Raw genomic sequence first — 26,092 nt, 5'->3', positions numbered from 1 at the left:
TAATTTTAATATGCCACTTCCTTTTGTTAAACTTTAGCTTGTATCAGTTTAGTTCTGCAAAGAATTTTTGTTTATTTACACTGTCTTACAGCTAGTTTATTTGTCATAGAGGATACTTTTAGATGCAGTTAAGAATTACTTTTTGACTGCTGTGACAACAAAAGTAGAAGAGTGGTTATAACAAATAATAAAGAAGATAAGTGGTCTTGATTTTAGTTGAAAAGCTTTTAGCAATGATTTTAATATTGCCTTCAGTGAAAGCATACATTTGTGGTTTCTTGGTTAAATTTATCTGAGAAAATCTTTTCACACACACTATGTAATTGCACAGATGGAAGAAATACTCTGAGGGTAATTACAAGTTTTAAACATTGGAAGATATGGTCTGTTCTTTGCACTTGTTACATGAATAAATGACACAAACCTGTTTCAACAACAAGAACAACAACACAAAAGATAATTCTAAGTTATGCCAAAAATATCTCCTATAACAAACAAGCTGACTGCAGGACAGCATAGTTATTTTTTGTGTTGATAATTTTTGTACTTTTGTTGAATTATTTCTCATGTTAAGATAGGTGTGTGTGTGTGTGTGTGTGTGTGTGTGTGTGTGTGTGTGTGATTGTATTTAGAATATTGTAACAATACAAACATGAACAACATCAATGCACAAATAAAAGACAATAGCAAAATAATAACCACTCAAAGAGGTAATTCTCATTTATACCAAAAATACTCTCTATGATAAACAAATCAAATGCAGTTCAACATAAATATAAAATCCCATAATAATGATTTGGTATTGTTGCTTTAATGGTGGAAAATAAATCTGAAGTTAAAATAATATAAAAAGGAAAAAACGAAGCAATTTGTATTAGTTTTACTTATTGAACATAAAATTCAACACATTAGTAAAACTGAATATCTTTTGGAGGGGTGACATCATTAACATTTTGATATAATTAAAAATTAATGCAGCCTTGTTTTGTACATTGTATTTAAATGATATAAACAATTTAAACTTTATTTTAGTTGACTTGTAGTTTCCTCTCTTTATTATATTTTTTATTATCTATTTACTATTTTTTTTTTTTTTTTTTCCAGAGTTGTAATCCTGTGAAAGATGGCATGATCAATGTTCATTTAGTGCCTCACACTCATGATGATGTTGGTTGGCTAAAAACAGTTGACCAATATTATTATGGAGGTAAGTAATAAATTTGTGGAAAATTTCCCAGGAATGTTTTCTGCATGAACAATTTGTAGTTGAATGCAAGATAACAATCTACTTAAGTAGTGAGCCAAAAATAATTTTTGATTTATTTAAATTAAACTTATATTGAGAAGGAAAATCATTAGAATTAATGAGTTCTTGTTAAGGGAGAGAATTCTGAAATTTAAATTGATAAAAAATTAAACAGAGACATACAGTGAGGAGAGAGTTAGATCTTTGGTAGTTACAGTAACAACACATTTTTTTGTCTTTTTAAACCTCTTCAGTGAAGCATAGTCTAACACAGTGGTTCCCAAACTTTTTCAGGCTGCTACCCACTTAGCACTGAGGCCACATTCCTAGCACTCCACCCTCACCACCACAAACATAAACCACTTTCTGCAGCAAATTCAAAACAACTGTAGTTCACTAATAAAACTTAACTTAATTAACCCATTATTTTGTTTACTTTTACATCCATCACCTCCCTTTTGGTCACTCTGTTATCACCCCATTTTTCTTCAACACCTCTCTGAGGGCGTGGGAGTACTGCCCACTTTGGGAACCATTAGTCTAACATGTAGCTACCACTTTCAGAGTTTGTAGCTGCTGCTTTTAGAGTTTATAATTATTTGTGTAAAAATTGTATACTAACTAGGTAATTTGAAGTAACAACATTGAGAAATTTTCCAGGGCTGCATAATCACTAAATTTTAGATAGGATCTGATAAGGTTGTAATAGTTATCTTGTAGTCCCATGAATAGTTCTGTTACCATTATGCAGAGGACCTAGTCAACAGTCTATTAGTTTATTTGTGAAATGATTTATTTGTTCTAAACCTTGGCCATGACTTAGGCATTTAACTTTCTCTAGCTTAGTTCCACTAGCTTAAAATTAGTACCTTAAAGAAATGTAACTCACTTCTATCAACTGTAGGGGCACTGGTAACTGATGTTTGTTTTCACTGCAGTACTGAAACATCAATTAATCAGTATCAAATCTACTTCATTCTAATGACACCATTGGATGTCAGTGATAAACTCTTCTACATTGCAGTACCATCTGCTGTTATCAGAGATAAGATTTATACTGTGCAGTACCACCTAGTGATGTCTGTTATAATCTTTTCTGCTCTAGGCACAAGGCCGAAAATTTTTTTGGGGGCGGGGCAGTTGATTAGATCAACCAAAGTAAACAACTGGTACTTAATTTATTGACCCTGAAAGGATGAAAGGCAAAGTCGACCTCAGCAGAATTTGAACTCAGAATGTAAAGACAGATGAAATACCACGAAGCATTTCGCCCAGCATGCTAACGTTTCTGCCAGCTCACCGCCTTGATAAAGTCTACTATATTATAGTACTATTTTCTGATACTAGAGATAAACTTCACCCATTGCAATACTACATGCTGATGTCAGTGGTTAATTAGAGAAAGAATCTTTTATCTTTTGTTTCTGTAATTAAACTGCGGCCATGTTGGGGGCACTACCTTGAAGAGTTTTTTTTAGTTGAATGAATAAAAATAAGTACCTTAGTACTTATTTTTAGTTTTTTAAGCCTGGTACTTATTCTATCTGTTTTTTTTCTGCCAAACTGCTAAGTTGCAAGAATGTAAATAAATGAACACTGGTTGTCAAGCTATGGTGGTGGGATACACACACACATATATGACTGGCTTCTTTCAGTTTCTGTTTACCAAATCTACTCACAAGGCTTTGGTTGGCCTGAGGCTATAGTAGAAAATGCTTGCCCAAGGTGCCACACAGTGAGACTGAACCTAGAACCATGTTGTTAGGAAGCAAACTTCTTACCACACAGCTTTGGTAAGAAGTTTGAAATAAATATAATTACGCTAATGTAGATATAACCTTTTCTACTCTAGGCACAAGGCCTGAAATTTTGGGGGAGGGGGTCAATTGATTAGATCGACCCAGTATGCAACTGGTACTTAATTTATCAACCCCGAAAGGACAAGTCGACCTCGGCAGGATTTGAACTCAGAACGTAAAGACAGACGAAATATCACTAAGCATTTTGCCCAGTGTGCTAATGTTTCTGCTAGCTAGCTGCCTTCTAATGTAGATATAATGATTCTCACATTGAAATGAATTTGTAAACTGGGGTGTAAGTAATGATGTCAACTTCATTACATACCTGGTTTATCAACCGGAAAGAGATAAAGACAAAGAAAACCAAAAAAGCAATGTCAACCGAAGTGCTAAAATAAAAGAACAGTAAGACAAAATGAGGAGTAACACTAAATACTGTAAGCTATTTGTCTGGCACGGAATCATTTCTGCAACTCCACTGTTTTCACAAACTTAAAATGTAAAAATTTCTACTTTAAGCACAAGGCAAGCAATTTTGACAGTGGAAGGGAGGGTTAATAGATTACATTGACTCCAGTATATGACTGGTACTCTATTTTAATGACTTTGAAAAGATGAAAGGCAAAACTGGCTTCATGGGATTTTAGCTCAGAATGTAAAGGATAAGGAAATATTGGTTTCAAATTTTGGCACATGGCCAGCAATTTCGGGGGTGGGGGGGTAAGTTGATTACATCAACCCCAGTGCTCAACTGATACTTATTTTATCGATTCTGAAAGGATGAAAGGCAAAGTAAACTCAGAACATAAAGCCAGAAGAAATGCCACTAAGCATTTTGTCCAGCATGCTTAATGATTCTGCCAGCTCACTATCTTAAACTAGAATGAATATTACAAGACATTTTTACTCCAATGCTATCAATCTACATATAAGGCCTGACGTTTGGGATAGAAGATTGATTAAATCAACCCCAGTACTTGACTAGTGTTGGCACTCCATCGCTTATGACGTCGAGGGTTCCAGTCGATCCGATCAACGGAACAGCCTGCCCGTGAAATTAACGTGCAAGTGGCTGAGCACTCCACAGATACGTGTACCCGTAACGTAGTTTTTGGGGATATTTAGTATGACACAGTGTGACAAGGCTGACCCTTTGAGTTACAGGCACAACAGAAACAGGAAGTAAGAGTGAGAGAAAGTTGTGGTGGAAGAGTACAACAGGGTTCGCCACCATCCTCTGCCGGAGCCTCGTGGAGCTTTTAGGTGTTTTCGCTCAATAAACACTCACAACGCCCGGTCTGGGAATCGAAACCGCAATGCTATAACCGCGAGTCCGCTGCCCTAACCACTGGGCCATTGCGCCTCCACACTTGACTAGTACTTAGGGATGAAAGACAAAGTTGATTCTGGTAGGATTTGAACTTAGAATGTAAAGAGCTAGAAGAAATACCATCAGGTGTTTGTCCAATACTATAATAATTTTGCCAATTTACCATCCTAAATTGTTTCTGACATTGACACAAGATCTGAAATTTGGGGGAAGGGTATTCAATTATGTTGTACCCAGTGCTTAACTGGTAATTTATTTCATCAACTCTGGCGGGATGAAAGACAAAATTAACTATAGTTGTATTTGAACTCAGAATGTAACGATTGGTAAGTAAATACTTGCAAAACATTTTGTGCAATACTATTATAATTCTGCTTACCCGCTACCCTAAATTAATATAAATATTATGACTTCTATTTGTTACAGCCAAAACAAAAATTCAAAATGCAGGAGTACAATATATCTTGGATTCAGTAATTCAAGAGCTTTTGAAAGATCCTTCCAGGCGCTTTATATATGTAGAAATGGCCTTCTTTTGGCGCTGGTGGATTGAACAGCATGATCATACACGTCACATTGTACAGAAACTTGTTAAAGAAGGTAATTATTATAAGTTGATAAATGTCCAAAAATATGTGTTTTTGCGCTAATGTTGTATAAATATCTTTTTATTCAAGTATTCTTTTTATTCTTTTTTCAAAACATTTTGATGTAGATTAGATAATTAGATTAGTCAGAAATTGCTGATGTTGGGAGAAGGATTTGGAGAAACTGTTTAGTGTGGGATGTGGGAGGAAGGTACAGTAAAAGTAACAAAAGGAGGAGAGACAAGTGTGAGAGGAAGTAGTGTACAGCTATGAGATCAGAGAAGCAGGAACCATTGCAATAATTATAGAAGAAGCAGAGAGAAGAAACATCACATCTATGAGTTTATGGTTGTAGAGTTTGGCCAATGAGTTTTTTTGTCAACAGTTGGATGGCATGGTTTTTGGCTACTTTCTAGGATATTTGTATATGTAGCTGAAGCACTGTCTCAGATATGTGAATACTGCTCCTATGTGAATTTTATTTGATCTTTGTACATGGTCAGCTACTTGGGCCTTGAATATTTTTGGATATTATTTTGGCAATATTAGCTAAGATTCCACGATAGATCATCATAGACTGTAAGGCCAACTGTTTGTAGTGAATTTGATAGTTGCTATCTTAAGTAATCTTCAAAAGGTGAAGTATACTTTCCATTAGTTAATTCAGATAAAACAATAAAATATGCTGATCAATTGTTGGCCCTCAAAAAAATTCAGTTAGAATCTTCATTCACATATCTAGGACAATGCAGCTTTGAGCAAACAAACGCACTCATGCGTTTGCACATAGATATGCATTGAATGTACCCAAATGAACACCATCTGGCTAACTGGCAAAGCTTCACTGACTAACAAACTACAATCACTAGTTCACAGATGTGCTGTTTCTTCTTGCAGTTTTACTTTGAACTTGAAAACTATGTACCACATCTGTCTTAATCTATCAGATGAAGCTTTTCCACTCTCAATCCCTACTTTAGCACACTAATCTCTTACACTGAGCATTTACCTAATCCTTAATTAACAAGTGTTACATGAGATAGCAGTATCAGCTTAGTATCCACAGTCTGAAAAAGACTCAGAAAATTACTCCTAACATGAAGACAGTCTTCACCGGTTCCTCAGTATTCAAATAAATTACGGGACATTACTTCTTTACTTTAAATGTATTTGCTTTATACTAAAATGTTTTGCTATAAAATCAGGTTGATCATATGTAGTTAACATATAGTGCTTTAAAGATATGGAATTTTCTTTTAACAAGACTGATATGAATTTATTTTCAATTTGTAGGACGCTTGGAATTCATACTTGGAGGCTGGACCATGAATGATGAAGCAGCAACACACTATAGTGCAATCATTGATCAACATACTCTTGGTTTTGAATTTCTATCAAAGACCTTTGGTGAATGTGGCCGGCCAAGAGTAGCCTGGCAGATTGACCCATTTGGTCACTCAAAAGAAATGGCATCTTTATTTGCTGGAGTAAGGAGTTAACTGGTTTCCTTTGTTATAACTAATTATATATGAGGGTGTTGTTGTTTAGCCCCAGTCCAGTCCTAACTGAGTGGACTTATGATCAAAAGCAATCAAGTTGTGACGATCCCATCCTTTTTCAGGTACTGTGTAGTTCAAACTACATTGTCCAATAAGTTTTTTTAAGATTGAAGGTGTAATTTTAAGGAGATTTGGTTACTTTTCCTTGTAGGTCAATTGACAACATGGAAGCTCCCTTGTTGGTTTATTATATTTAATTTTGTAGGAAATCAGTATTTTAAGTGCTCCAAATGTATGTGAGCAGCTAAGTATTAATTTTAGAAGTTTAAATGTAAAGCAAGAAATTAGTCAAAAATTAGTGACAGCTAAGCATGATTAAAGTGGTAAGAATCTCACATATCTGGAAATTGGTGAAAACCTAATGCTGCATAGATAGTGTAACTAAAAAAGTAAGCAATTTCCTAATAATATTCTATTGATGGGAAAACATAAGACAAGGACACCTTTTAGAAAGCAATGGAATTTTATGTTCTGTCGTGATCATGTTGGCTTTTCACACATTATATTCTTTTAATTCCAGGCAGGATATTTTATATAACTCATTAAATGATTGTTTAAATTCAGCTATTGCGCTGCTGAGTAAATTTTCTATATTCAGTATGTATTTGTTCTATCATTAACCTTCCTTGAAAACAAATATTTTCATTATTTGCTACATATCATTTTTCACCAAGTGAGTGAGTCCATTAACAACATCACTGAAAACTCCATCTTTATATTATGTACTTTGGGCAAGGAAGTTTAGCAGAGAGCAGTTTTCTCTAAGTTATTTCCACAGAAAGTGTTGGAATAGCATTACAAACTTTGTAGAAACACTAGTCAAGTGCATCTACTTGGCTGTTTAACTTGTTAGAAGTAGCAGCTAAATCTCCCTTAAATCACCCCTGGCTATCTTAAATAAGGAAAAGACACGTTGGTTAATAATGTAGTTGTAGATATTCTAAAACAGCAAGGTGTTTATTGATGGAAAAATCTTTGGTCATAAGTCTACTCAACCAGGGTTGACTTGGAGATAAGCAACAATTACTATAACAATAATGCTGTTTAGAGTTGTGAGTTCTTTGAATATATTTAGTACTTATTTATAGTTAAATGGGCTGGACTACTTGATAGTTAAGTGGTTTTGTCACTGGCACTACAAAGTACTAGTGGCAGAATGCAGATTACCAGTTTCTCAACTGTTTGTGTGGTACCTAATCCTCATTTCCTACCTCTCTTTGTATTTATTGTTTGTCTGCAATATTAATTATTTATTTTGTTTTGTAGATGGGTTTTGATGGATTATTTTTTGGACGGGCTGACTACCAAGATATAGTAAAACGTGTGCTTGATAAAGATATGGAAATGATTTGGAAAGCAAACCAAAACATTGGTACATTCTTATATGTTTCCTCATTATTTTGAAACTTTTGTTAACATTTGAAATAAAACTTAATTGATTTTCAAATTAAAATCTATTTTTAAGTGTTCTATTGACAAATCTTTGATTTTTTACTTTAGAAACATTTTAATATTTAGGCCCAGGCATGGTCGTGTGGATAAGAAGCTTGCTTTGCAACCTCATGGTTTTGGGTTCAGTCCCACTGTGCAGAATCTTTAGCAAGTGTCTTCTGTTATTGCCTCAGGCTGACCAATGCCTTTGAATGAATTTAGTGGATGAAAACTACATGGACGCCTGTTATATATATGCATGTATAAATGTACATGTATGTGTCTTTGTCTCCCAACACCATTTGACAACTGGTGTTGGTTTATTTATATCCCTGTAACTTAGTGGTTCAGCAAAAGAAATTGATAGTATAAGTACTAGACTTAAAATAAGTACTGGGGATGATTTGTTTGATTAAATCCTTCAATGTGCTGTCCCAGCATGGCTTCAGTCTAATGAATGAAACAAGTAAATGATAAAGGATTTAAAATTGGAGTTTGGAATACATTATGCAATTCCACATTTAGAAAGCACTTTTCTTTTTCTTTTTTTGCCTTTTATAATTCAAGATTTTCTAGAAACTTTAATACAGGTACAACATTGATTTTTTTTAACGTTTAATTCCAAAGCTTTTCTAGATTTTGGGATCATTACCTTGGTCAACACACTCTAAATTAAACAAATATTAAATTTAGTTAAATAATTAAATGAAATACAGGTACCTGTACATTAGTGTAGATTAGTGTGAATTATAAGCAGTTCTAGACCATCAGTGTCTGGAAAATTAGTGTTGTACCTGTACCTGGCTTAGGTATATCTTTGAAAAACATGACATGTTCTCTGACTTTAACATTGCGGCATTGGCTGTAAACCTGAGTATCACCACCTGTAACACAGAGGAGAGGAAGATAAACGAATACAGGAGCCTGACCGGCCACTGCCAGTTTGTGCTGGTTGCAATTGAGATCTTAGATCAGTGGCTCCCCACCTGTGGTCTGCAGACCTCTGGTGGTTTGCAAAGGTAGTTTTGGGGTTCTGTGAACATGTTAAGCTGACAGGCCTTTCAATATCCTGGAGTCCGTGGGAAAACTCATATAAATAAAAGGAGTGCTTGATAGTGAAAAGGTTGGGGACTACTACCTTAGGTGTTCTTGGACCCTGCAGTGCTAATTTCCTCTGCAAAACTGGGATAACTGTGGCCTATTTGAGAAACGAGGGGGTGACTATTGCAGTGAGTGTTGCTAGCCATTCTCTGTGACGACATTTTTGGAATCATGTCCATGAGGCGCAGCTGAACACACCATTTGGTCTGGAGTGTACTCCCCCTTCTCATCTGCTGCTTACCCCCCCTTTTTTTTCTTTTCTTTTCTTTCCTTGGTGAGATAGTTCTGGGGTTTGTTTTCTTGATTTGATTTTTTTAATACTTTTAATCATAGATTTTTTCATTTCTTTTCTTCTTGTAAAAATGTGTTGCTAAATAAAAATGTATTTTATATGTAAAAAAAATAAAAAATAATAAATTGAATCACTCTTTCCAATTTTTCATTTGGAAATGTAATTGTAGGTGATGATGCAGATTTATTCACTGGAATACTGCTAAATGGCTATAATCCACCCCCTGGATTTTGTTTTGATGAACTGTGTCAGGATGATCCCATTATGGTAAATCTTTTTGAAATAATTTTTTTTTCATTTATCATTACTCTGTGCGTGTAAGTGAAAGCAGAGTATTGTAGTCACTCATCTTCGTCTGTTTGTCTGTGTGTTTGCAAAATTACTGGAAAACAGCTGAATGGATTTTCACCAAATTTGGCAGAAATACTCATTGGGTGAGAGGCTCAGACTCATTAAATTTTGGTTTGATTAACTTCAAAAGTGGCGGACGGGTGAATCAAAATATTTTTTCTCTGTTACATATGCATAAACGATTAACAGGGGAAATAACTCTTGATGTAATTTTGTTGAATAAGCGTGGCCGTTGATCGTTACCAACGTCGTCTCCCTGGTACTTGTGCCAGTGGCACGTGAAAAGACATTCGAGCGAGATCGTTGCCAGTGCCGATGGACTGGCTCCTGTGCAGGTGGCACGTAAAATACACCATTTCGAGCGTGGCTGTCGCCAGTACCGCCTGACTGGCCCTCGTGCCGGTGACACGTAAAAGCACCCACTACACTCTCGGAGTGGTTGGCGTTAGGAAGGGCATCCAGCTGTAGAAACTCTGCCAGATCAGATTGGAGCCTGGTGTCGCCTCCTGGTCCACCAGTCCTCAATCAAATCGTCCAACCCATGCTAGCATGGAAAGCAGACGTTAAACGACGATGATGATGATGATGATGATTAAGTCTGAGAATATATTTATTAAATTAAATTTTATTCTATCTTTGTGTGCATGCAGGGTATGCATTGCCCCTCTAATGTCTTTTTTTGTCATTTGTAGAGCATTACTCATGATAGCCATATAACACAGTCTCATGCTGGGTGTCAATGACAAAATACTAACAACAGTGTGTTCTTATGATGATAGTATTAAGTTAGTTCTAGAGTTGATCATCGCGTGTGATTTATAATGGTTTATAAATATAAGTTTGACATTTAAAAAAAAAAAAATTCTCCTTGACTGGAAAACTTATGACTTATAACATTTATATTATTCTGAATTATATTTAGATGGGGAGAACAGATGTTAAATTTATGATCTACAAAATATCGGGAAATACATTTTTTTTCCAGTTAGTGTATTTTTATGTATTATATTGTCTTTTGATCTTTCATTTAAGGATAATCCACGATTCAAAGAGAACAACCTGAATGAAAAGCTGATTATGTTCACTACCTGGGTTATGATGAAGGTAAGATATGGGATTTTTTTTTATGAATTAGAGGGGAGGTAAGGGCTGCAACCATAACCTTCACATGTCCTCTGAGATTAGTGAAAATGATGTGGTTTATGTTTAACTTGAACATCTGTAATTGAGAAGGAAGATGCAGGCAAGAAAGAAATTTCAGGATTTGATCTCAGGATTGGGTACAGTGGTTAGTGGGGAGTCTGGATATTGTGACACAATTGGGGTGGGTAAGTGAGTGTGTTGAGTGTGCCTGGGCAGAAATGGTGATATGCAACTAACTAGTTCGGAGGATAGTGATTAAATAGGCAGAAAGACAAGACAATATAGTAAAGGACCAGAGATTGTGTTGGTGAGTGACTTAATGCTAATCAGTCACACGACCTTCTTTTGGGTGTAGTCTAGAATTGACAACGTTTGGATGTGGTTTATAGCAGCTGCAACTTTCCAAAAGTAGGAACAGTGCTCCATTTTGCTCCTTACAGCTCAAACCTTCAGGTGAAGTACAAAATTGCTTGTTTGAGAGGAGCAGTGATTGTTTTTTGTGATGTTGAAAGAGATTAGATTGATATATCTTCATTCAAGGATGTTTTAAGTTCTCTATTCATGAAGGCTGTGCAAATTTAGTTTGAGGTGTGTAAGTTGCATGTGGATGATGCTTGTATGTTATTTTATTTCATTCTGGTGTTGTCATTTTAATGTTTTTTTCTAAAATAGTAAAACAGAAACACTTAATTTTTGAACATTTGACAAGTTTTCTTTTTAAGTTTTGTCTTTAGTAAGTTTATCATTTTTTAATTATATTTGCTTAGTTAGAAATTTTGTACTTTTTTTTTCCATTATTTAACTTTGTTATTTTCCCAAATGTTGTGAAATATTTCTGCCATTCTGTTTCTAACTCTCAAATTTCATTTATATATATATGATTTTTTCTACTCTTATTTTTTTTTTAGTCTTTAACTCTGAGAACCAAACACATTATGCTAACAATGGGTTCGGACTTTCAGTACAGTAATGCCAACGCTTGGTACAAGAATCTAGACAAACTTATTAAGTACATTAATGCCAAAGTAAGTTGTGCTTTTATATATATATCTTTAATTCATGTTTCTTTTTCAATGTGTTTATAGCTATTGCAGGTTCTTTGATGGAACAAAGAGTTATATTTTTGAAAATTCTTTCCTACATATTTATCAGAGACATTTTTGCGTCAATTTCTCCAAATCTAGACAGAGGTTCTACAACATTCAAAATAATTTATTTTCATGTTCTGCCAGCAAATACTAACTTGGTTGGAAAAACGAAAAAGACAGTGTAGAGAATTGCTGGGTGTTACTTATAGACAAGCTGTCATGGAAGTGAACTAAGCAGAAAGCTAACGTATATCCATATAAGAAAGAAGCGGACAATCAGAGATTTTTCTTTCATTTTATGGTTTGATCTGGAAGAGAAGATAATACTGATGACCTTCACAAGTCTTCTCACCGAGACTGATGTGACTGATGCAATTGATGCTCACTTTAGATATCCATAAAATGATGTCTGCAAGAAAAAAAATTTTTGGAAAGGGAGTTTCCAAGGGGTGATATTCTAGGGAGGAAGGATTAATACAGGGCTGAGCGAGGTGTGGGTTAAGATACATTATGGGTGATAACAGAAGAGACAAGTAGGTCTATGTGTATAGTAATCAATTAGTTGAGTTTGAATAAGTAGAGTGAAGGAACAACACATTTGTCATGTTTGTGGGTTAGTTGGTTGCAATGAGTTGTTGAGTGAGAAGTAGTCTTTGCCAATCAGTCTAAAGGTTTTCTCTTGGATGTAGTCGAGGAAGTTTATGTATGTAGCAGCAGTAGCATTATCCCAGATGTAAGGACACTACTCCATTGTGAGCCATACTTGAGCTTTGCAGTGAGTCGTCAGCAGTTTTGATCTTTAATATTAAGAGGATGAGGAGTTTGGCCATGTTTCAGATGATGTTTTAGTGGTTTTCGGATGAATCAAGATGTCTGTCAGAAATGATGTGAGCAAATTTGTCTTCAGTGACAATGAAATGAAAGGGATTAAAAGAAAAAATGTTACGATAGGCTATTGTTGACTCTACTCTCTTCATGTAAACCAATATAAAAAAGTGTATTAAGTCTTAATTTGACTTAGTGGATTTGTCAAGCTCAAGATTATTTAAAAAAAGGTTCAAATTTCAGGCTTTTTAGATATGCTGGCATATCAACTTTGTTTTTGATAGATTTTTCAAAATTAGCCCTTTCTCTGGCAACTTTTTTTGGAGAAAAACGTTTCATTTTCAGATAAATTTTTTTTTAACAGTTGAGCTTGCACTCTCATCTGATGTATCCAAGCTTCTAATAGAAGGTTCATGCTCCTTGTCATCTTCTGAGCCTGACATCTGGGCGTAATTTGTAAAAGAAAAGCAGATAAAAACTGAGAAATGCTGAGAATTGATGTATAAACTCATCTGTGTCTGTTTTTGAAACTATGTTTTGGATAAGTTTACTTGTCATACTCTGAAAAAGACAAATTAGGTGAAAACAAGTTAACTTGTCTTTGGCAGGTAATGAGTTAAACTGCTGAGTTTTATGCCTTGATGTGGTGCCTAGTGTAAATTTTGACAGAAAAAGGTTTAGATAATTTTTACCACTTTGTTGGATGTAGAATAACCTGTATGAGTCAGAATTATAAATAGTAATGAAATATTGGGTTTGAAACAGAGGTTCTACTGCAGCTGGACTAGAATAAATTCAGTGTGATTGTTGTGCATCATTGTCATGATTATCATCTCTCCTGCAATAACAAATACGTTTTTCCATGCTGTTAGTAACTGAAGAAGCAAACGTTTACTATAACATCAGTCCCTTAATTTTATATGCTTTATCCATTGTATTTTGCAGCAAGCAAAAGGCAGCAAATTGAATTTGATTTATTCTACCCCATCATGCTACCTTTATCAACTAAACAGAGCAAACATTACATGGCCTGTGAAAACAGACGATTTTTTTCCATATGCTGACCGACTTCATAGCTACTGGACAGGTTATTTTACCAGCAGGCCTGCAATTAAGCAGTTCATTCGAGAATCTAGCAATTTATTCCAAGTAAGATTGTGTTGAAACAATGACAGTTCAGTTCAATTTTGCTGTTTATCAATGACAAGAAAATACATGCTAAAAAAAAAAAAGAGAATTAATATTCAAAGTATGGTACTAATATGTGATTTCTATTAATAATCCTATTTATTAAGGTGGTGTGCTGGCAGAATTGTTAAGTGTAAGGTGGTGAGCTGACAGAAACGTTCACCCTCTGCATGCGATTAGACTCAGAAAGTTTGAGAAGAACCCATCGACCCAATTTGCTGACTTTTCCGATGGCACATAGGTGTTGATGAATGGTTGAATGACCAAATCCAAGCTTCTCTGCTAGTTCCTCAACAGTTCCGATGGGATTTTGTTCCACCAGGTTTTGTAGGATGTCCTCATCAAGCTCTACAGATCCTCCAGGATGAGGCTCGTCTTCTAGGCTGTAGTTTCCAGCTCAGAATTCCTGGAACCACCATTGATATCGGTTTATACTTATTGTCCAGTCCTCATATACTGCATTAATATTCCTCACACTTTCCAATGTGTTGTTGCTTTTATTGAACTCATAAAGCAAAATATGCCGAATATGCTCCTTTGTTGCTTCCATTATAGCTTTGAAAAAATAGCTGTTAAAATCGAACTGCACTCTTCAAAACTTGCACTAAGAATAAGGACAAGGTAAAATTACTACCTGCTTTTATAGCAAGTTGATGCAGGTAGTTTATCTAGTCTCGTTCCACCTTTCAGTTCATGCAATTGAAAAAAACTGCATTATTTATGGGATGACCCGATATATCTTTTATCTTTTACTTGTTTTAGTTATTAAACTGTGGCCATGCTAGGGCACCACTTTGAAGAATTTTTAGTTGAGTGAATCGACCCCCCACTACTTATGTTTTTTAGTTCTCATGCTTATGCTATTGTTCTCTTTTTGCTGAACCGCTAAGTTATGGGGACATAAACACTCCAACACCAGTTATGCAGTGATCGGGGGCAGACACAGACAGAGGGAGAGTGCATAGTTATATTTAATTCCACAGGGTTGAAAGTCAAAGTCAACTCCAATTGAGTTTGAACACAGAATGAAGAAAAACAATCTAGTGTAATGTTATTTAGGCACACCAGTAAAAATATAATAACAATAAAAATTAAATAAACCATTAAAAAAACGGAAGTTTTTTAATTAACATTCTAAATCTGAAATAACTAAAATAAGCATCAGAAAAATTTGACAGTAAATTTTGTTATTGCTTTTGCTTTGGAAATATTTTGACAGGTCACTCGACATTTAGACGTGTTCGCTCAACTTCAGAACCACATAGATTTGTTTAGAGTGTGTAAGTAAAGCTTTTATTTATTCATTTTTTTCACTCCTCTGTGTAGAACCTTGTGCAAACCCTGGGCCAATTGAAGTCTTGAGTGGATTTAGTAGATGGAAACTGAAAGAGTTTGTTGCAGAGTGGTTGGTGTTAGGAAGGGCATCCAGCCATAAAATCCCTGCCAAAACAAAGTAGCCTAGGGTAGTTTTTCTACCTGGCTGGCTCCTGTCAACTGTCCTACCCATGCATGCATGGAAGATGGACGTTAAACAATGATGATGATGGTGATACATATATATATATATATATATATCTTTTAGTTGTTCCAGTTATTAGACTGTAGCCATTGAAGAGTTTTTAATCAAATGAATTGACTCCAGTACTTATTTTTTGTTTAGCCTGATACTTATTCTGTTGGTCTTTTTTATTGAATCGCGAAATATGGGGATGTAAACACACCAACACTGTTTGTCAAGCGGTGGTGGGACACACACACACACACACACACACACACACACACACACACACACACACACACACACACACACACACACACACACACACACACACACACACACACACACACACACACACACACACACACACACACACACACACACACACACACACACACACACACACACACACACACACACACACACACACACGATAAGCTTCTAGCAGTCTCCATTCTGCTAAAATCCACTCACAAAGCTTTGTCAGCCTGAAACTATAGTAGAAGGCACTTGCTCAAAGTGGCATGTAGTGGGATTGAATCCAGAACCATGTGGTTAGGAAGCAGGCTTCTCACCACACACCCACCCACCTATGCATATGTTTGTGTGAATGTGTGTGTGCCTTTGTGTTGGTGGAATTGTATATTAGAGATATCAGATGGAGTTGGAGCAGTACTTTGGAGAAACATGACCGCATTGTTTGTATTACAGTTGTGCATCTTAATGTTTATTGCAGGGGAGCCTTTAAGTGTTGCTCAACATCATGATGCTGTGACGTGAGTTATCTTCTTTTGAAATTTTATTTTAAATAACTTCAAAACTTTCAACTTTTTAAGCTAATAAGATGCTGTCTTACTTATTAAAAACTTGATGGTTCTCATCCATCTCACCAGCCTTGCACTGCATTCACTCTCAATAGTTCAGCTTATATAGACAACAAACATTGTATAATTATCAAGTATTTGGTTAGCTTATACAGTGCTTAAGTGTCTGTGACAAAAGAAAACTTAGGTGTCTTGTTACGGAGCCTGAAGAAGACAACAGAACATCATTCTAGTATCTCACTTTACCATTACTTACTGAAACCTTGCGTAAGATATTGTGTTGAAGTCTTAGTTCTTCCAACTCCATATGGAGCTTTGGGCATTGAAAGACCTCACCCCCACCCCACCGCCTCCTGGCATGGTTGCAGCACTGTCATGTGTCTGATCCCAAGCGAGGCCCATAACTGCCAAGTTTTCCACCACAATTCTCAACCAGATCTGAATTACTATACTCTGCTCTCTGGTTTCTACTTGAGAGAGGCAGTCAGTGATCTCATCATGGACACACACACACACACACACACACACACTCACACTCACTCACACACACACACACACACACACACACACACACACACACACACACACACACACACACACACACACACACACAGCACATGGCTGAGCATCTTCCACTGTCCCATGATGATGTTATTCTGTAGGTTACTCAGCCTGGCTCTTTCCATGTTTGTTGAAGACTCATCGTTAAATCAAAAAATTCTAGACTACCTTTTAAGAAATTTATTTCATCAAAATAATACTCTAATTTCGAAGTCAATAACAAAAAGATTGCTGTTATATTTTATAATTTGTCTCTTTTATGTTTTACTTGTTAGGGGTACAGAGAAACAAGCAGTTGCTAATGATTATACAGCTAGATTGTCTGCTGGTGTTGAATCCTACCAGGTGAGTTAGCATCTTTTTAATTAGATGCGATAGTTTGTCACTTTTTCTGTTTTAAGCTGGCTCTTTTAAAGATTTAAATAATTATCTATGATTTTAATCATTAAATCCCACATGCAATGCTTCTTTTTATGTATTTAGCCGATGGCACACAACTATGAATGAACATATGAGATTTAGCTGTATCAGAAATCGCTGACATCTAAATAAACTAGTATTCAAAATGTTTTCCTATATCATTTTAAGAAAATTGTAATTTGGATAGTTCAGTTTTTTTTTTTAATATTATATTTGGCATTTCTATGTTGGTTACTGGAATTGTCTAGTTTCAATTGTCTAGATCATTCTAGGTGTCCTTAGAAGAACATTTACAACTGGATTTTATTTGCCTGCAATTTAATACTAGTTAATTTTTTTTGTAATTTATTTGTTTTCCTATCCTAGTGATATTAACTTCTAACCCATCTTAGTAATTTATCAACCAAAACAATGGAAAAAGTAAAGTTTACTCAAACAGAATTTGAGCTCTGAACAGCGGGAAATAAGACTAAAACTAATCTGATGACTTACTACCTTTAAATTTCTAATGACTTTAAGCTGAAATTTCTTTGTATTCTTCTGTGGTATCTATGAATCAAGCTGGAAGCTGGCAGTGGTATGATTATAACTAAACTAGAATGTGAAGGTGCATGGCTCAGTGGTTAGAGCATCGAGCTTACGATCGTGAGTTCAAATCCTTGACCAGGCTGTGTGTTGTGTTCTTGAGCAAGACACTTTATTTCATGTTGCTCCAGTTCACTCAGCTGTAGAAATGAGTTGTGACATCACTGGTGCCAAGCTGTATCGGCCTTTGCCTTTCCCTTGGATGACACTGGTGGCATGGAGAGGGGAGGCCGGTGTGCATGGGCAACTGCTGGTCTTCCATAAACAACCTTGCCTGGACTTGTGCCTGGGAGGGTAACTTTCTAGGTGCAATCCCATGGTCAGTCATGACCGAAGGGGGTCTCAGCAGCAGCAGCTCAGCAAACTAGAATGTTTGTGCTATCTAGTTTGGATGCCTTCCATCTCTTAGTTAAAATCCTATTAGAATTGATTTTTACTCTCTTCTGTAAGATGACTAATGTTTTTGAAAACTTATTGGAATTCATATAAAGGCGAAGTGGGTTGTACATGAATAGAAGTAAGATTATATTTTGATAAACAGTGTGGTCTCTATGTATGAACATAATCCTTTCATGAGCCCTATTTGTTACAGTAATTGAAATATATATAAATAAGGGTAATCTTTTCCAAGTCACACCAACATAAAGGCATAAAATGATGCTGTATTTGTCCATTCATCAATAACAAATACATTAATATTTACAAATGTGTGTGTGCATGCATGTTTTCACCTTTGCTTTCCTTCTGTCACTGCATGGTTATGTTTATAGCAAAAAATATGAGAAATATTATTTCCAATGTAAAATATAAAAATTTGCAAGCTACCTGAGATACATACAAGGACTTCAACAAACCGTTTGTACACAGTTTCCTGGCCACTTATATGCATGCATAGTCTACTCATGGTTTGTTCAAATATGAGTTCATTGGTTGAATATATTTTTCTACAGAAAAACAATTCACTGTACAATTTGTTTATTTGGTGCTCTATTTGTATATGCTCTCTTGGCATGTATATGTACACATAGTCTACTCATGGTTCGTTGTTCAAATTCCAGTTTTCTAATTGAATGGGCTCTCAGTAACTTATAATGCATGTGTAGTCTGCACATTATTTGTTGATTGAATATCAGCTCATTATGCAAGTTTAATTTTTTTCAGAAAGACTGTTCTGAAAAACAAATTCTGTTGTTTGTTTAGAGAAGTGTTTATAGATGAGTACCTCACTGTATATTGAATATTATTTGCAGGATTTGTATTTTGTTGTGATAAGAGATAGAAATATTAAATCATTTTTTTTTTCCAGAAATTAACAAATGCAGCATATGCAAAATTGCTACCAAAAACTAAAGAAGCTCCACCTACTCATTATTTCTGTTCTTTACTAAATATTTCAATGTGTGTAGTAACTGAAGATTTAAGTGAGGTATGTCATTTTATTCAAAATTGATTTGATTTTAGAACTCATAATTTTCACTTAATTTTTTTTATTATTTTACTTAGAAACTTGACAAAAGGCAAAAAAGATTTTTTTTTCTTGGAAAGTACTATTTCTATACTTCCACAGAATGTTGTGAAATAGCGAATTGTGATAGCTACAGAAAACTAGTATTTAATTTAAATTTTAGCCAGATAATGTTTATTTGGGGATGTTATTGGAAAGGCTCTCAAGGAAGACTGTGATGTTTGGTAAAATCTTAAAACTGAGATAAACATTGTTGTTGGTGGGTAAAATAACAAACCTCTTTAACCCTTAGCATTCAAACTATTCTGTTGAATGTAATGCTTATTTGTTCACATTGTTTTGAATTAATCAAAATTATCTCATAGCTTTGAGATTTTGATGATGTGGTTGCTTATTTTTAGAATGACATTTTAGGGTAGTTGTCAGATGTGGCTGGTTTGAACATAACACAGGTAGAATATTTGGGCTGGATATGGCCGGTTTAAATGCTAAAGGGTTAAGAGAGATTATTGCAAAGAAGAGAAAGTGGTTGATGGAGTATTAGAATATTTAGAAGATTACTACTTTTTATTGATACTACCCAGGTTTACTTGAGCTGACATGGATCATAGAAATCACCAATTGAACTTATGAGTAACTCATATGTCCAATACCATATGTGTCTTGATTTATTTTGATTAGGGACCAATAAAAAAGAGAAGAAGGAATATTTAATATAGATTAAATACTTTGTTCAATAGCTTTCTCCTCAGAAGAACTGTAATGCTTTGAATCTACTTCAACCAAGTACATCATACAATCTCAGCATGTAAAAATTTAAGAGGAACATCAACTTTGTAAAACACTTGTCTGAGAAGACGTGCAAAAATCATGAATGCCCAACTACCTCCTACTCCAACTAAATAATTGTCTTCTAGAGGCACAAGGCCTGAAATTTGGTGGGAGTGGGTTAGTTAATTATGCTGACTCTAGTGCTCAGCTGGTACTTATTTTATCAACTCTGTAGGGAGAAAGGGCCAAGTGGACCTTGGTGGCTTTTGAACTCAGAACATAAGGATGGACAAAATACCACTAAAAAAATAATTCCAGTGAATTACAGATGATTCCAGTGGATTTCTCAGCTGTAGAAACATTGCCAGATTAGATTGGAGCCTGGTGCAGCCTTCTGGCTTGTCAGCCCTCAGTCAAACCGTCCAACCCATGCTAGCATGGAATGCAGACATTAAACGACGATGATGATGATTATGAAGATATTGTTTGCAAATGATTCCATGGAAATGAAATTTCACCTTCTGACACTTCAGCAAAAATTGTCATATTAATATCAAAGAAATTAAAAAATATATCTTAATACCATGTGTTCCATTAACTAATCTTTCTTATTTCTACAATATTTATCATTATATATGCATTAATTTAGAGATTTTTCTTCTATAAAACTGATATTTAACTTAACCATAAGCGAAGTGTGACACATTTATGGTAAAGCAGTTGAAGTTTCTTGAAAGTAAATTCTGTCAAATTTCATAGAATATTTATTAAACTCTGTAATTATTTTATTCTTCAAATACACCAAAATAAAATATTCTGAATTAGTTACAGCAGGATTTGATTTTAAGTTTGATTTACTTTTTATAATTCCAGTTTACTGTGACTCTATATAACCCATTGGCACAACTTGTATCCAATTGGGTACGGTTACCTGTTATTGGTTCTAGTTATACTGTGCTGGGACCAGACTTGAACCCGGTTCAAACTCAAGTAAGTTTATACAAATTAATTCTTGTTTATTGATATGTTGTTTCCACAAAGACTCTATTTGTATCATTTCAATTTTTCTCTTTTATTATTTTCTGTTCTGTGCTGCACAGCAAATTGCTCCATCCTTTGATGGTTTCAGTAACATATTAGTTTTCCTTTGAGAAGAGGCTGCCAGTTACTCACTTAGTCCATCTCCATTTCTGGAGAAAGGGATGCTGTGAGTGGTGACCACAGCTTCAACCTTTGTTGCAGTGCAGGGTAGCCAGCTAAGACAGAGAGAGACATGGAGGGGAAGGGGAAAGAATCATCGTTATACTAGACCAATACATCATTTATTGACCTTGGAATGATGAAAGGCAAAAGTAACTTTAGCAAGATTTGAACCATGGACATAGAGAACTAGAACAAAATACCACAACCCAGTCTATCAGCTAGTCTTCTTTTTTCTTTTTCGCCCTTTTAAAGCCTAGCCAGGCTCATGGGCCCGGTTTCCCAGTGTCTATGGTGTATGTGTTCCCCCCACCCAGCTGGACTGGATGCCAGTCCATTGTAGCTTTACTCAAGGATAAAAATATTTTCATGGAATATTGAAGACAAATGATACTGATTACTTATGACCATTGTACGATGCCAAAACACAAGGAAACCTACACACCTGTCTACCACAGCAGAACTCAAAAATCCTCAGGAAGGACATCCAGCCATAAAAAAGCATGTCAGAACAGACAATGAAGCCTGGTGCTGCCCCTGATCTTACTGGCTTCAGTCAAACCATCCAATGCATGCCAGCATGGAAAACAGATGTTAAATGATGATGATGATATCAACATCATCATTTAATGTTTGTCTACCATGCTGGTATGAGTGCATGGCTTGTCAGGAGCTGGCCAGGTAGAAGACTACACCAGGCTACCATGTCTGTTTTGGCATATATATATATATATATATATATATATATATATATATATATATGGCTTTGTGACTGTGGCATCCTTGTGATATCTCTTCTGAAGTTTTTTAAAGGAGGAAGCATTTGTATAAAGTACTCTTTAAACCTTTTGATATCAACCCACCTGAAACTGCCTTTAGTTCTATGATATAAGCTCCCTGTGTTAAAGTGATCTGAATTAAAATCATCCATCAAAATTTCCAAACACCAGTTTAGTAATCTCAAAGTTTTTTTAACTAAATTCTTCATTATTTTCAAAATTAATTGCAGCAAAGGCAGTGTATTTCAACAGAAATAGGATAACAAAAGAATTAATGCAGGTGTGCAGTTTGTGAATGACATTACTGATGTAAGACCTGCCATATTTATTATAAACGACATAGTATACTACATAAGCCTGTAAATATATTTCCATATTGTTGCTATGTGTGAGCTACCTTCCAAATAGGTGTCTTTCCAAGGAAGGTCTAGAGCAGTGTTTCACAACCATTTTTATCCTATGGACTCCCTTGATTACTGTTTCACCCAAATGGCCCCTCATAGCCATTTGATGTTTAAAAAATCCTGTTATATTTTTATAATTAAATATTATTGTGAATTGTATAAAAAATTGTTGAAAGATTTTGTGTATTGTAGAAGTATTATGAATTTATTGCACATAAATTTTAATGACAAAATCTTATATGGACCCCCAAGGGTCATATGGACTCCAGTTGAGAACTACTGGCCTGGAGTGGACCAGCTGTGTATTCACTCCCTGTCTGTTGATCACTTAATGGGTTGCAGCAGCTGTTCTGTCATTAAACCATGGCAGTTTTAAAAAGCAAGTGGTTGTTGTCAGAGGTGTGAACTGTCTATGGAGTTATATTATCTAGCTGGTGTCTGGGCAAAGAATACTGGGTAGCCATTATCCATGAGCACCCTTAGGAACTACTTAGTGCTGGTGACTCTGTCACCTACTCTACTGCATTCTTACTCAGACGATCTTGGCTTTTTTAGGTAGGGCTGATCTCTAGTGTACAAATAAATCATTGCAGTCAGTTTTTCTTTTGACACTGGATGTGTTTTATTTCTATTTATGCCAAAGAAAAGAAGCACAGAAACAATTATTGGTTTCCTCTCATCATCATCATGGCATCAATGTTGGTTTTATTCAATAAATTTTCCTTAGAGTATTTTGTCATGTATCTCAACTTTGTGTCATCTCATATGTGAAGCCCAGTGTTCTGATAGCTAAGATAATCAATTTGTTTTATCGTCCAGGATTTAGCTCTATCATGGGTATCTTCCAATAACTCGTGGGACCATTTTCCTTTTCCCCTTACATACTCAGCGCCTTACTGGCACTTGTGCCGGTGGCACGTGAAAAGACATTCGAGCGAGATCGTTGCCAGTGCCGCTGGACTGGCTCCTCTGCAGGTGGCACGTAAAAGCACCCACTACACTCTCGGAGTGGTTGGCGTTAGGAAGGGCATCCAGCTTTAGAAACTCTGCCAAATCAGATTGGAGCCTGGTGTAGCCATCCGGTTCACCAGTCCTCAGTCAAATCGTCCAACCCATGCTAGCATGGAAAGCAGACGTTAAACGATGATGATGATGATGATGATGATGAACAGTAAAAAATGGTTTGGAAACCCTGTTATAAAAGCTGGCTTTCTGTAGTTATTTTAATTATGAAGTAGATAAGCGTAAACAATAGTTGAAATATTAAATTATTTACAAGTTTGTCAATAGCAGAAATAATCTTCATATCTAAACTAGTAAATAAAGACAAATGCCAAAATGCCATTGGTGACTTAGCTGTCAGCATGAAGTTTAAACAGTTTACTGAAAAGAGCAGAAGAGTAAAGGCTGACTGTTTTATTTGCTATCAAAACATGTCAGAATCATTATTCATTGCTATTGTTACATTCAATATCTGAACCAACAAAATTTATATGAATGTACAATGAAGATTGTTACAAAGGTGGTAGTCATAGCTTATTGAAGTCTCTCTCTCTCTCTCTCTATCATACACACACACACATATATATATCATCATCATCATTTAACGTCCGTTGTCTATGCTGGCATGGGTTGGATGGTTTGACTGGGCTGGCAACGCACGCACACACACACATACACACACACACATATACATACATACATACATACATACACAGTCTCTCTATCTCTTACTCACACACACATGTGCATTTGCACTATGGTTGGAAATGCTAAGGCGCATGCTCCCCATAAATGCATGTTTGTGCTTTTGTTTATTTTATGGATGTGCTTAGATGTACACGTGTTTATGTCTTTTTGCTAATAGATCTCTATCTAATGGAGATTATATTTTGCTGTCATTTAATAGTGACAACATGGTCTAAGTTATATTAAATTGAGATGCATTAACAGGAAAAAATATAAACGTTGACAAGGACTGGCACCTATTTTAATATATTTATCTAATAATTCATAGCCGAGTGAGGGAATAAATAGCAAATCAGCTGATGGAAATATCTGGCTATGTAAATTAAACAATCTTACAAACTTTCTTTCTTTCAGATACAGAAAACATAAATCTATGCACAAACCACAAGGACCCCTCTCCTTTCTTTCAGGTTCAAAACTTTAAGGCTGTCACCATTAATGTCAGTACAATGAAAAGTAGGTCAGGAGAATTTGGAGAAGTGTTGTATTCAAAAGACAAGATTGAAGGCTATCTCAGCCAGACTCCTCATGCATAAGGGTGGGTATTAGTGATGGAATAGGTGGAGTTGACATATTGTTAGCAGAGAAATGGATAAAGTAATTGAGGTAAATGGAGTATATGATAGAGTAATTAAGTTTAAGCTAGTTATAGACAAGATAGCAATAAGAGCTATTGCAGTATATACATCATAAACAGAGCTGGTAGATGAACAGAAGGCTCACTTTTATGAAGCCTTCCCAGAGGCTGCCTTGATAACATATATTGATAACCTTATCATTTCAGCTAGTTATTTTAAGGTACATGTTGGGCAACTTCATATCTTCTCTGGTGTATATGAAAGCTATGGGTATTGTATGAGGAATGAGAAGGGATCAAGACTCCTGGAATTCTGTGATACACATGACCTAATCATTTACAACATGAGCTTCAACCTGATTATCTACTGATCAGATGAACACACACACCAGATAGACTTTATCCTCACCAAAAAAAACAGACAAGTGGTTGTAGTTTTGAAGTCTTTTTTTTTTTGGTAAAGAATGTATCACTTAACATTGATTAGTGATTTGTGTTTTCAGAGTGAAAGTAAGATGGCCTCAAAGACAAATGAGTTTGGAGAAAGAAAACATAGAAGTTGATATAGTGCTCAGCCACTTGTAGATTCAGAGAAGTTTTAGCTGACACTTATGATGAGTGGGAAGTGGAGAGACTGACTTATAGCATAATGGAAAACCGACATTTTCTGTGAGACAATTTCCTGTCAGCTACAAACAAGATCTGTGGTGAGTGCAAGGTCATAGTCAGATGGAAGGTCACTTAGGTGGAAGGTAGAATAACACTGTAGATACAGCTATAAAAGCTAAGAGACAGGATTGGTAAAAATGGAAGAAAGGGAGCTGCAGAGAGCAATACTAAGTAGCCACAAGAGAAAGTAAAGCACTTGTATATATAGCTTGGGAAGAAACAGAAGGTAAAAGGTTTGCACAAAGTTTGCAAAGAGAAGATCAGAGGTATGATGAGTTTCCAGGTTGCAAGATGGTGTACATCTGAAAATTGAGATATCATTGGGGAGAAGCGTATTTGGAATGATATTGGTTCATTGGCTCTTGCCAATGCTGAAAAGTAAAAGGCAAAGAAGTGCTGTAGTAAGACATTGTTGAATGAGCAAAATGCAATGGAGAGAGATAGCTATTCTAAGTAAATCTAACAAAGGGACCAGCCATTGAAGTTGACTAGAGCATGGTAGATAGAATGATTAAGGATATGAAGGCAGGGGATGCGGCTGAATCATTATGATGAGATGCTAAAAATATCTGGCAACATAAGCTACTTGCATAGTCAGTTAGTACAGGAAAGTGTCACAGCCAACAACAGGCTTAGAAGTATCATTGTTA

At 35.6% G+C, this 26,092-nt stretch overlaps 1 protein-coding gene across 1 annotated transcript in view; it reads left to right on the top strand.

The window, feature by feature from the left end:
- LOC106883085 (lysosomal alpha-mannosidase) overlaps positions 1 to 26,092 on the top strand; it is a 50,778-nt gene that overhangs the window by 5,613 nt on the left and 19,073 nt on the right. The window contains exons 2-14 of the mRNA XM_014933977.3: positions 1,105 to 1,207; positions 4,802 to 4,975; positions 6,256 to 6,449; positions 7,788 to 7,893; positions 9,515 to 9,612; positions 10,729 to 10,800; positions 11,748 to 11,864; positions 13,698 to 13,901; positions 15,160 to 15,220; positions 16,175 to 16,214; positions 17,099 to 17,168; positions 19,135 to 19,254; positions 20,938 to 21,054. Of these exons, the coding sequence (XP_014789463.1) occupies positions 1,105 to 1,207; positions 4,802 to 4,975; positions 6,256 to 6,449; positions 7,788 to 7,893; positions 9,515 to 9,612; positions 10,729 to 10,800; positions 11,748 to 11,864; positions 13,698 to 13,901; positions 15,160 to 15,220; positions 16,175 to 16,214; positions 17,099 to 17,168; positions 19,135 to 19,254; positions 20,938 to 21,054 (1,476 nt within the window). The remainder of the gene's footprint in view (positions 1 to 1,104; positions 1,208 to 4,801; positions 4,976 to 6,255; positions 6,450 to 7,787; positions 7,894 to 9,514; positions 9,613 to 10,728; positions 10,801 to 11,747; positions 11,865 to 13,697; positions 13,902 to 15,159; positions 15,221 to 16,174; positions 16,215 to 17,098; positions 17,169 to 19,134; positions 19,255 to 20,937; positions 21,055 to 26,092) is intronic.

The sequence above is a fragment of the Octopus bimaculoides genome, chromosome 5, assembly GCF_046866305.1.
Source record: "Octopus bimaculoides isolate indiv1 chromosome 5, ASM4686630v1, whole genome shotgun sequence".
Taxonomy (NCBI): Eukaryota; Metazoa; Mollusca; class Cephalopoda; order Octopoda; family Octopodidae; genus Octopus; species Octopus bimaculoides.
This window is presented reverse-complemented; position numbering and strand designations above follow the sequence as displayed.